The sequence below is a fragment of the Pristis pectinata genome, chromosome 1, assembly GCF_009764475.1.
Source record: "Pristis pectinata isolate sPriPec2 chromosome 1, sPriPec2.1.pri, whole genome shotgun sequence".
Classification (NCBI taxonomy): domain Eukaryota; kingdom Metazoa; phylum Chordata; class Chondrichthyes; order Rhinopristiformes; family Pristidae; genus Pristis; species Pristis pectinata.
The window spans coordinates 71,164,859-71,176,980 of NC_067405.1; the positions used below are offsets into that span (position 1 = coordinate 71,164,859).

At 41.1% G+C, this 12,122-nt stretch overlaps 1 protein-coding gene across 1 annotated transcript in view; it reads left to right on the forward strand.

The window, feature by feature from the left end:
* LOC127574082 (neurobeachin-like protein 1) overlaps window positions 1-12,122 on the forward strand; it is a 199,382-nt gene that overhangs the window by 82,630 nt on the left and 104,630 nt on the right. The window contains 3 exon segments of the mRNA XM_052022775.1: window positions 6,697-6,782; window positions 9,282-9,588; window positions 10,256-10,362. Of these exon segments, the coding sequence (XP_051878735.1) occupies window positions 6,697-6,782; window positions 9,282-9,588; window positions 10,256-10,362 (500 nt within the window).

Consider the following 12,122-nt stretch of genomic DNA (forward strand, 5'->3'; position numbering starts at 1 on the left):
TCTCTCCTCTGGAATAGCGTGTCTACTTAAGGAGTCTGGTATTGGGTGACCAAATAATGTGGCCTGCCTGTCAGAGTTAACTGTAATAAGGGTCTCAATGCTGGAAATTGGCCTGGGAGAGGATACTGATGTTGGTTTCCTTGTTCTTCCTGTGGACTTGGAGGATGTTAAGGACATGAACTTCATGCTGGATTTGAGGTCTTGATTTCAAACATTTTTTCTCAGACGTTTCACAGGCAGTCGGTCCACCATGACCTGTGCCGAACATGATGCCAAATTAAGCTCATCCTATCTGCCTGCAACGTGGTCTACATCCCTCCGTTCCCTGCCAGTTCATGTGCCTGTTTAAATGCCTTAAAATCGCTATCATATCTGCTTCCACCACTTCCTCTGGTAGCACGGTCCAGGCACCTACCACTCTGTGTTGGGGGGAGAAAGCTTGCCTCGTAAATCTTTAAACTTTCTCCCTCTCACCTTAAACCTATGCCCTTTTGTATTTAACATTTCCATCCTGGGAAAAAGACTCTTGACTATCTACTCTGACTCTCATAACTTTATGAAATATTGGAAGAGATTACTTACTTCCAGAGTCCTGTCAGACGATTGTGTTGTACAGTGAAGCCAGATTTGTAGAGTGCCTTTGTTTTGTGGATGTCGAGTACAAGGCTTGTTTTCTTATGCATCAATGAATGAATCGATGATAACTTGGAGCTCGGCTCTGAACGTGCAAGTATGCAAAATGCCATAATCGCACTGCAGCTCAATGACAGAAGCTGTTTCTGTATTGGAGGCAATGTAGTTTGAACACTTCCTCATTTGTCTTGTAGATTTAGCTGTACTGAAGGGGGAAATGTTAGAGGTGAGTCACATCATTGCAGTGAAAATGATATATTTTCCTGTATCTAAGTGTTAGTGTAATGACACAGCCTTGCTTAGCCCTGGTCTGCACTGAGATTGGGTCTCTTATGGTTTTTCGATTCAGGTGGCTTGCACGCCATGTAGTGAATGTTCAGATGGAGATGAATTCTTCTGCAGGCAGCTAGGGTTTGAGAAGAATGCTTCACAGTCCCTCTCTCGATTAATGCTGTCAAAGGCTTTAGTGAGATCAAGAAACCTATGTGTATTGGTGATGCTGCTGCTTACGTTGATGCTCAGTAAAGATCATAGCCACTGTCTCTATATGGACACAGTCTAGGGAGCACAATGAAAAGACAGTTGAGGAGGACTCTGGCCATAGCTTTCTCTGCAGCAGACAGCAGGAAGACCCTCTGCAGTTACAGCAATTGAATCTGTCTCCTTTGTTGAAGAAGCTCACAATTATGGTGTCTCTGGGGCCTCAGCATGTCCTTCTCTTCCCAGATGTGGGAGATGAGGCAGTGAATTGGGTCCAAAGTTCCCTCTTTACAAGTTTTGAAGTTTCACAAGTGGTGCTGTCCTGCTCCCGTGGCCTTGTTGTTTTTCAGTTGACATATGGCCTTTTCAGCAAACAGAGAGACTTACTGTGGAGTGAAGTTGAGGGTGCTCACATCAAGGGCAGAGCCATGGTTGAGGAATCCTTATTGTTCCTTGCAGCAGGCACTGACTGCCTCCCTGTCCTTGCTGAATTTGCCTCCAGGGCCAATCGGCCAAACAGCAAGAATGCAGGCAGTTTAATTAAATCCAGTGCACAGCAGCTTCAAGGCTGAACTTGATCCAACAGTGACAAGTGTCTAAGGAAAGTGAAAGAAGTGAAGCAACAGGACGGTAATTAGAATTCTTGAAATAGAGTGAGGAAGGAAGAGTTGAGGACATTTTCCTTCTGCAGAGAAAGGTTTCAATTATTGCAGGAGCTGAGATGAGATCAGTTACCGCAGTCTGAAAATTCAGCTCCAAAAGCTTGGATTGCACAGTTTATGATTGTGTTTTCCATAGAAAGTAAGACACTTAAGAACAAATGTGGGTGTGGGTACCACTATTTCACATCATAGCATGGAAGTGTCTACTGGCAGCAGCTAATAGCCCATGATAATTGACCACTGCAGCCTCAAGTTTGTTATATGTGAAGTAAAAAAAAGCACAGGTAGCATCTGGAGAGGAAGAAATACAGTTAAAGCTTCAGATGGCTCTTCGTCAGAGCAGGAGAAGTTAGAAGTTGAGCATCTTTTAAGTTGCAGAGAAGGGCGAGGGGTGGAGAGAACAAAGGGAAGTCTGTGATAGAGTGGAGACCAAGAGAGTGCATGACATAAGGAATGGTGGTGCTGGCTGAGAGAGGGTGGTGAAGGCTTGTTGAGCACAGCTGATTTATCTGAGGAGAAGTAAATAGAAAGAAGTGAATGAAGACGGTGAGAGAGAACGAGCAAAATAATAATGCTGTGAGATACAGAATGCTGCAGTTGTTGGAAATCTGAAATAAAAGAGAATCTGGAACTAAGCAGGTCAGGCAGCATGTGTGGAGAGAGAAAAAAACTGGAGAGGCTGATTATCTAGAATTGTTGAATTCATTGTTAAGTCCAGAAATGTTACCTATTTTTCTTTCCACAGATACCACTTGGCCTGCTGAATGCTTCCAGCATTTTTCTGTTTCTATTTCAGATTACCAGAATCTCTAATTTTATAAGTGAATATGAGCATTGTAATTTGCCTGCATGCCAGTCATCATTTAAGAGAAAGTGCTGTTTATTTCATTTGGCAGCACTCTTGACTGTGAGCCGGGTGGTTGTGGATTTTATTTCCATATCAGACCATAATTTGGGCTGGCAGTTCAGTATAATACAGAGGAAAAGCTGCAGTTAAAAACTGGTAAACTGCTCCTTAGATGGGCATTCTGTGACCAAGGGCACTTTATGATGAAGAAGTGAAATATTCTCATTTCCTTCTGAAAAATCAATCTTCAACCAGCACCTTGAAAATGATGAAATGTTCATTGATGCAGCAGTATTTTCAGTATGCAAATTATTTTTCATACTTGTCATGTAGTATAATTCTTTGTACTTCAAGTATTTTGTGACCTTGTAATTCCTGTGTGGAAGCAGTATATCTTAAGTGCTCATAAATCAAAGTCAAAGTGGAGTTTGTTGTTATATGCACAAGTACATATATGCACAGGTGCAATGAAAACTTACTTGCAGCAGCATCACAGGCAGATAGCATCACATAAACAGCATTCAGAAGAAAAACATTAAGTTAAACATAAATTATAAAGAAATTGGTTCAAAGACTGGCCGACTCATTTTAATACTAATGGTCCACCTGTAGTGCTGCGGGATCTGTAAGTGTGATTGCATTCACCTTCATAGTTCTGTATAATATTTATGGAATATATTAAAAATTGTTAAGTAAAAGACTAGATCTGGTTGATCATTGTTTGATGTCAGTATTCCAAGTATGAGCAACTGGTTGAGGGGAGATGATGAGTGAACAGGCTTTACATGTCAGCCCCATGATCAGAAAGGTGGTAGTATTGAACATTTTATCAATGTGCTTCCAGTCTCCTGGCTCCTTTTTATTGTCCCATATATTCTTTTTTCTCTCAAGTCTTAATCCGTGCTCTTTGCATCACCTGATTTGGAAGAGGCACCATCTGCCCTGAGTCCATTTCATAGCAACAGAGCTGATTCAAAAAGAGGCATCACTCATGGAAATTTAAGACTGTCTTGGAATAGAATTGGAAAACATCACAGGCTGTTTTGTATATAGTATGATCAAATCAAAGTTTATTCAGATGTTTGGATAAGAGAGAAGCTCTTGTTCAGATTATTTATTGACAACACTGTCAACCAGTGAATTTGAGGTGTGGCATGTGACTCACATTATGCAGAAAACAGAGTCTGAACAGCAGAAGAGACAGAAACAACAGCTTCTCCCAATAAAAAAAGTGCTGATTTGTCCTGAAAAATGCAGTGAATTGTTAAATTGTAATTGTTAAATATAAATTATATCTGTAAAAATAATCAGTCACAAAACTTGGCTAGCAGGGAATTGTCCAACCATTTCTATTCTGTCTGGTCTAGCAGTGTAGCCATTAAAGCCATTACTATCTGTGCCAAAAGACTTTCCTAGAAAATAAATGATTGAAGCAGCCTAATAAAAAGATCTATGCTCCACACAGTCGAAACCCCATGTGATGCTATTAACCATTCAGATGTTTGGAATGACTCACTGCAAATTGAATCCAATTAAACAGAACTGTGTTCCTCCAGATGATGTAATCTGGAGTGACGTATTGTGAATAATAGGTTTGTTTATCTGGCATGTTTTATCAAGCCAGCATGACTCATGGGCATAAGAAACAGAATTTCAAAGTCACTCCACTTAATCTGAAAACAGCTGTTACTGTGAAGTTCTTTGAAGTTACATCACAAGTAAGGAATGCAGTTGTTTTTTCCCCCCCTTGAGATAGCTCCATGGTATTGTCATATATAGATCACTGGAATCAGTCTTGGGGACAGTCCACAACTCCAGACATTCTATGTTATATACAACAACTATAACATAGCAATGTACAATTCATTTCCAAGACATTTTGTAGATAACCATTATTGTACAAGATTAAAATCTGTTGACGTTAATCGGTTTGTCTCCATCACCCTCTCAAATACCTCCTTGATTTTTTTTTGGAATCTGAGCATTGCTGACAAGTCTACATCTGTTGCTCATCCTTAATTGCCCTTAGACAGCTGGTGGTGATCTGATGCCTTGAACTGCTATAGTTCTTCCAGTGCAATTATTCCCTCAATGCTGTTGGGGAAGGAGTCACAAGATTTAGACCCAGCAGTGATGAAAGAAAAGTGATTATATTTCGAAGTCAGGATAGGGTGTGACTTCAAGGAGATCCTGCAGGTGGTGGTGTTTCTTTGTGCCTTTTTCCCTTCATATTCATCCTTTGTTAGGATAAACATGAGGAAATACAGGATGTTTATGTAGCCCTCCTTCTTTGTTCTACCTTTGGTAGCCTTGTTTCATTCTGTGTCCTCATCGTCCACCCTGGCTGTTCTCACAGTGTTGCCCTCCTTAATGGTCTCAAATCCAAGTAAGTAAGACAAATGAAAATGGTGAACAACTGTTTTAAATATTCACCTCTGTATCTGGATGGACTAAACAAAGAATTATTGAGCCCCATCCATCTGCTCAAACTGTTCCTTCTTCCAGGATTGTCCTGGAATGCTGCTTTCCTCTGCTGCACCACCTTCTCAAACCTCCCTCTCATCCTCATGTCCAATAACAACTGCAAGAAGTTCAAGGACTTCTTTGTTACTAGTATCTAGTCATTTGCCTCTTGCTCATCAGGCCAAATTTCCATTTTCCTCCCTAGTCCTCTCCAAACTCATTTAGTCTGTGAGAACGACTTCCCTTCTCCCTCTGCTCTATTCCTAATAAAGTACCACCCAGCTTCCCTTCTTGGCTCTCATTTTATCTGATCGTTAATAGTTCGTTCTCATCAGGTACTGACCCCTCTCATTTAAATCTGCAATCATCAAACCTTTGCTCAAAAAAATCCATAACTACATCACCCTTGCAAATTACTATTCCATCTCCAATACTGTACATTTCCTGAGTTTTTAAATGTGTTTTAGCCTCTCAGATTTGGGCCAATTATTGCTAGGATTCCTTATTTGAAGTCATCAAATTAGCTTTCCTTCCCTGTCAGAATGCCATAGCTGTTCTAATCAAAGTCACTGACATGGTTTGTGACAAGATTTTTTTTCCATCTTGTTCTTCTCAACTGACCTGCAGCCTTTCACATGGGTGACTGCACTGTCCTTCTCCAGTGCTTCTTCACTACATTCAGCTGTGTGGGAGTCCATTCCTCTAGTTCCCATTCTTATCTGTACAATTATAACCGGAGAATCATTAGTAACAAAGAAAAAACAGAGAATGCTGGAAGAGTCAGGCATCCTCTGTGAACAGAGGGTAAAATGTCAACATTTTAGACCAATGACCTTTCATCGAGTCAAGGAAAAGTTAGAAAATGTGCATATTTTAGATGGCAGAGAGGGAGATGTTTTGGATTGGGGATTGAATGGTGGGGAGGAGAATGAACTGTCAATCTACAAGAGACATAGACAGTGGCTGGGCAAGTGATGGAACCGGTGAGCTTTGCAGTTGAATTGTGTAGTTGGGCTAGGAATAGCTCCTGATAGCTATTCATTGGCTTTGCTAAAACTGCTGGTGTTGATGCTGGATGATTAATTTCCTGTGCCTTCTATTCCCTGTATATAAATAGTCCACAGGCATTCACTGTCCATTCTCATGCTGAATGGTCATGAGTGAGGTATTAGGATGGTGGGACAGCCATAGAATTGTTTCCACCGGAAATTGTAACCAGAGAAGAAAATTGAAATAAAAACGGAGTAAAATGAGAGCAAAATTGTAAACAACTGCCACAAAGCTATATTTTATTCTATTAGAATATAGAAAGCCGATATGAAGGAATTGCATGATTAAGCAGTCATAGATTTCTCATGCATTATAATGACTGAAGCTGAATCATTACATATGTAGACAATCTTCATTACAACATTACAATCAAAATAAGTGAACTGTTGCCAAACCTAACCAGAGTGACTACCATTCATACTCCACTGATTCTTTCTCCTTGTATCTTTACCTCCAGTGAATAAACTTTATACCTGATTTTAGCAAGTCACAATTTCTTTCAACTGGATATCTTGAAGGTCAAGCTGCCTTTTAATTGATCAATTTGCATTATCTTTTCAGAATGTTTTCAAGAGAGCGAGCATCTGAAAGAGAGTCTGAAGTGTTGTCTTCTTCATCTCTTTGGGGCCATTGTTGCAGGTGGACAGGTAAGAACTGCACCAACAAGGGCTTTGCTATTGGTCACCAATAACTTAAACAAGAAGGCAAATGCAACATACCATGGCTGCTAGAAACATCAGCGAACAGAAATGCTGATAAAGCTCAGCAGGTAAGGTAGCAGCTCAGTGACTATTTCAGGGCAATGAACTTTTATCAGACATGGAAACACAAGAAAATAAAAGCAGAATATGCTACTTGGCCCCTTAAGTCCACCCCACTATTCAATATGATTATGGTTGATCTACACTGCCCTCAACTCCTCTTCTGTGCCAGTTCCCCATAACCCTCATTTCTTCAATCTTTCAAATATATATCTATCTCCAGCTTAGATGTATCTAATGATCAGCACCCTTAGGACAGAGAATTCCAGTGATTCACTACCCTGAGAAGAAATTTCTATGCACCTCAGTTTTAAATGACCAGCCCTTTTTTTTAAGTAACATCCCTTGTTCGTGACTCTCCCACTAGTGGAAACACCTCAACCTCTATATTGGAGCTCCCTGTTTGACAAAAGATAAGAGATTAAAATGAGATGAAGAGAAACCTCGCATAAAGGGAAGGTTTTAAATATCCATGGAAAAGGCCTTTGAAAAGCCTTGGAGAAGCAAGAGCAAACCAGTGAGCTTCAAAAAGTATAGTCCCTTCAGAATGTTGAAATGGGAGGGGTGGTTGTGTCTGATGGTAGAATTTAAAGGTGATGGAAATTACAGCGCATGATGTGTTGAATGTAAAGGCTGTTAGGGTGGAACGTGCAGACAAAGGGAGTCCAAGGCAACTTTGGCTGGGACGTGAGTGGGTGACAGCAGAAGTATAAGAAATAGAAGAGATGCACTTGAGAACCCTGTTAACTATGGCAGAAGGGAGGCTATTGTTAAGGAGACGGGAAGACATTTCAGAGGCATAGGTGTGGAAAATCTTGACGGCAGAACAGAAATGACAGACATGGTGAAACTGGGCTAATGGGAGGTAGTCATCACAGGAGGTGGGATAAGAGAGGATGTAGTCGAGATAGCTGTGGGAGTCTGTAGTGTTTGTAATGAATATAGGTCATGAACCCATTTCCTGAGATGAAGAAGTTAAGAAAAAGAAGGGAAGAATCAGAAATAGACCATGTAAAACCAAGAGCAGAGTTGAAATTGGCACGAAAACCAATGCAATTTTCAAGTTCTGTATGAGGGTAGGAAGCAGCACCCATGCAGTCATCAATGTAGCAGAAAACAAATTGAGGGAGGGGGCCTATGTAGGTCTGAAATGAGGATTGTTCCACATATTTCACAGAGAGACTCAAAGCTCGGGCCCATATAATTCTCCACAGCCACACCTTTGATTTGATGAAAATGAGTGGAATTGGAGAAGTTATGCAATGTAAGAATGAGTTCAGCTGGGGGAGTGAATGTGGTGGTGGTGGGAGACTGGTTGAGCTACTGTTCAAGGAGGGCCTTCAGACCATCCGGGTGTGGGGTGGAGATGTAGGGGGATTGGGCCTTCTTGGTGAAGGTGACCTGGTTGGGACCTGGAAACTGTCAAACTGGTGGAGGCTTTAAGAGATGTCACAGATGCAAGTGGAATGGGATTGGACAAGGAGAGAGAGGATAGAGTCAAGGCAAGAAGAAATGTATTCTGTGGAATAAGAGCAAATGAAACAATGGGTCTCCCAGGACAGTCCTGCTCATGGATCTTGGGAGGTAGTAGTAGTGGGTGATGTGTTGTTGGGAGACTGAGGTTGGACAGTGTGAAGAAATGATCTCCTGAGAAAATAAGGTCAATGGTGGCTAAGAGATGATAGCATGGTGTTCAATGCTGTGGCCGTGGTCTTGAGGGGGAGGTAAGAGGAGGTGCTTGAGAACTGACGTTTGGCTTCTGTGAAGTAGAGGCTAGTTTTCCATACCACAGCAGCACTCCGGGTCTGATGGCAGTGTTGGTTTTGCATGAGTGGAGTGCTACGTGTTCACTGGGGGTTTGGTAGAAAAATTGAGGCAGTTAATGTTGCGTTGGCATTTTTAAATGAATAGATGTGGAGAGTGCAAGAAGCAGAGCGCCACTTGGATCAGAAATTCCAGAGATCAGAATTAAAGAGACTTGATCGACAAGTTCCTTGTCAAATTGGGGGGAAAAAAGGGTCCTGTCAATTTTCACATCAAGTTGTCTACCAAGGCTAAACAAGCTGGTAAGAATTGAGCCAAGATAGTAGAAATGACATTGTCTGTGGCTTAATTTTGACATGGCCCTACTGTTGAACACCATGCTATTGTCTCTTGGACATCAGTGACTTCACTTTCTCAGGACATCCAGCCCCATTATCCCCCAACTGCACACAGCCCATTGTTACCACCTCCCCAAGATCCACGGGTAGGACTGTCCTGGTAGACCCATTGTTTCAACCTGCTCTTGTCCCACAGACTTTTATTTCAGATGGAATGGATATAGTTGCATCATAGATGCAAAATTCCCTGGTTTATTTATGAAGAATTATCACACTATTTCAGCGCAATGCACTCCAGGCAATCTCACCAGCTACAATGGAAGTCTTGATGAGGGTGCTGGCAGACTGTGATTTGGTGGATGACAAGGACCCAGAGGACGTAAGCCATAAATTGGAGCTGACCCTGAAGTGCCTGACGGAGGTAGTTCACGTACTGCTTACCAGCAGCTCTGATCAACGGCAGGTGGAGATCAATACAATCCTTGAGAATTACTTCAAGCTGCTCAACTCAGATCACATTGCATTGCTGGTCAATCGCAGATCTCGGAATTGGGAGAGCAGTTTCATTGCACTACAGATACAAATGCTGAGTGAGTAGACTGCCTGCTCTGAATGTCTTTCACTTATAGCTGCGGCACCTGTTTAAAAAATTAATGCACAGAAATGAAACTATCCTAATTTATATTATGACAACACCTCTCTACATAATGCCTTTAACTTAGTAAAAGATAGTCAAAGAGGTAGGTTTTAAGAAGTGTCCTGAATAACAAGACTGAGGTAGAGAGGTTTGGGAGGGAATTCCAGAGTGCAGGAATTGGGCAATAGAAGGCATGGTTACCAATAGCACAGTGTTGAAAATTGGACAAATTTCAAGGAGTTCAGTTATCTTGTGGAATTGTCCAGTGGAGTAGGCTACAGAGATTGGGAGGGTTGAGGTGAAGCAGGGATTTGAATTCAAGGTTGAAAATTTTTAAATCTTTCCATTTGCTGGACTGGGAGCCTGTTGTAAGTTGTTGAACATGGTGATGACGGTGACAAGGATTTGATGCAAGTTTGGATACTGGTAGCAGAAGTGTAGATAAACTTTAGATTATAGGGGGTGTTAGCAGGGAAAGTAGGTGGAAGAGTATTATTAGGAATGGTCTAAAAGTTCCAATCGTATTTTCTGAGGAAAAGAGAGTAGTGAGGTATTTAGAGTCACCTTTTTGTTGGCTGTCTTAGTAGTAAACTATAAATTTTTGAATTTTCTCTCTGCAGACACTATTCCAGAGATGTTAAATTGCTCTGACAGACCTGTCCTTCAGGCAATCTTCCTGAATAGCAACTGCTTTGAACATCTCACTCGACTATTACAGAACAGCAAGGTAGAATCCCGATTGACACCAGAGTGATTATTTGCCTTGATTCGGTTAATGTTGTTGTTGCCCTTTCCCTGGGCGTTAATAGTCTCACACTGACATGAGTAGGAAACAGAAATGGGAACTTGTTCTCTGGTAGAAATGTTTTGATTATGACTCTAGAGGTTAGAGTTCCACTTTGAATTCAGGCTATGGCTGGTTATTATATGGCAAAGGCTTTCAAATCATTATTGTCATTTCGTGCTGTACAGAGGCTTTCCTGATTTTGCTAACAATAGACTACTAAGGTCCATGCAATGATGATCCAAGATAAATTTCTGTCTTCCTCTGGAGGGCTGTCTGATTTCTATTTTCCTAATTAAGAATGCAGGCTAATCATGTCCTTTTTCCCTGAAGCAGAGCATTGTAAATGATTTATTCCATTTTTTTTTTCTGGATAATGCCATGGTCAAATGGTCAGCATGTATTTTCACCAAGAATCCTGTGATTCAGTGTGACTGGAATAATGTTTGTCACCCTTGGCCATGGTGTTTCATAAAAATTAAACATTTAATAGTCAAATTCGAACAGACTGTACACTGCAGCAGAGACCCTAAGAGAATGTTCGTGATGATTATAACTTGATTAAAATAAAACAAACATTAAAGATGTAGGTTTGTGACTTGAGGCTGAGATGACTGCCTTTTCAATCTGCATAATTAGCTTTAGAAAAAGTCAACTGGGTGCGCTTCAGTGGGCTACCTTATTAGACATCATCATTTATGTATTTTAACCATATGCCAGTGTCAAGCAACTGGCTACCTGACCTATTCCAAACAGGCTTGTTGATTGTGTCTTTTTCATTTTACTACTGATGTATAGGAAGCTATTTTGTCAATAATATCAGCAAACTTTACATAAGGGCTGACATTCACTTTAAAATGTTAAATAACGGTTGTTTAGATCTTGGAAAGGGAACTTTGGAGTTTTCAATTGATTAGCTGAAGCACAATCAGGAATTGAAATCTGGAGCTAGAATTTCCTGCTACATTGCCATGTTGAAGTTGCACTCCTGTGGCTGCGTAGGTGTGTGTCGATCATTTCTCCTGAAGGAGTGTATCTGTATGATTTTTGATGTTGTGTACAGCCAAATTGGTTACTTGTTATGTGCACCACACCTGCCAGTTACATTCTACCCCTGAAACTCCATTCCCATTGTGCTGTTTAAGTTGAACTGAAATGTGTTTGTACTGTTGCCTTAGCTTGGTTTGTTGGTGATTTCAGCATAGTGAACAGTGTGAAGAGCACATACATTCTTGCTGTGGGTACTGGGTCTTGTTGATATTAAATCTGTTTGTGTAAAAGTTCCAACAAAGCAATGAAGATTTTTTACATTTTTCATGAAATTGTAAACTAATGTTGCAAAATAATAGTAATTTACTTGCCATCTAAAATTGGCTATTTAATTCACATTTTAATGCCATCTCCCCTACCCTGCACTGGTTGTTCCTTCTGATAAACCCAGCCAACTAAGGGAAAGCTGAGCAGGTTTTCCCCCTTTCTGGTATACTCTCATTCTTTCCTTTTACGTTTTGCTCTCTGTGACTTTCCTCCTCTCACCTTCTCTTTTATTCACAGCTTGTTTACCTCTGTGTTGCCTCTTAGCCCCAACGCACACCCTTTCCCCTCCTCTGAACCTTGCACCAACACATACCTGGGCTGTCCCTAACTCCTCTGCACTCCTGGACTGCCAGTTGTACAGCCCATGTGGTCCCCTCCTCTTTCCT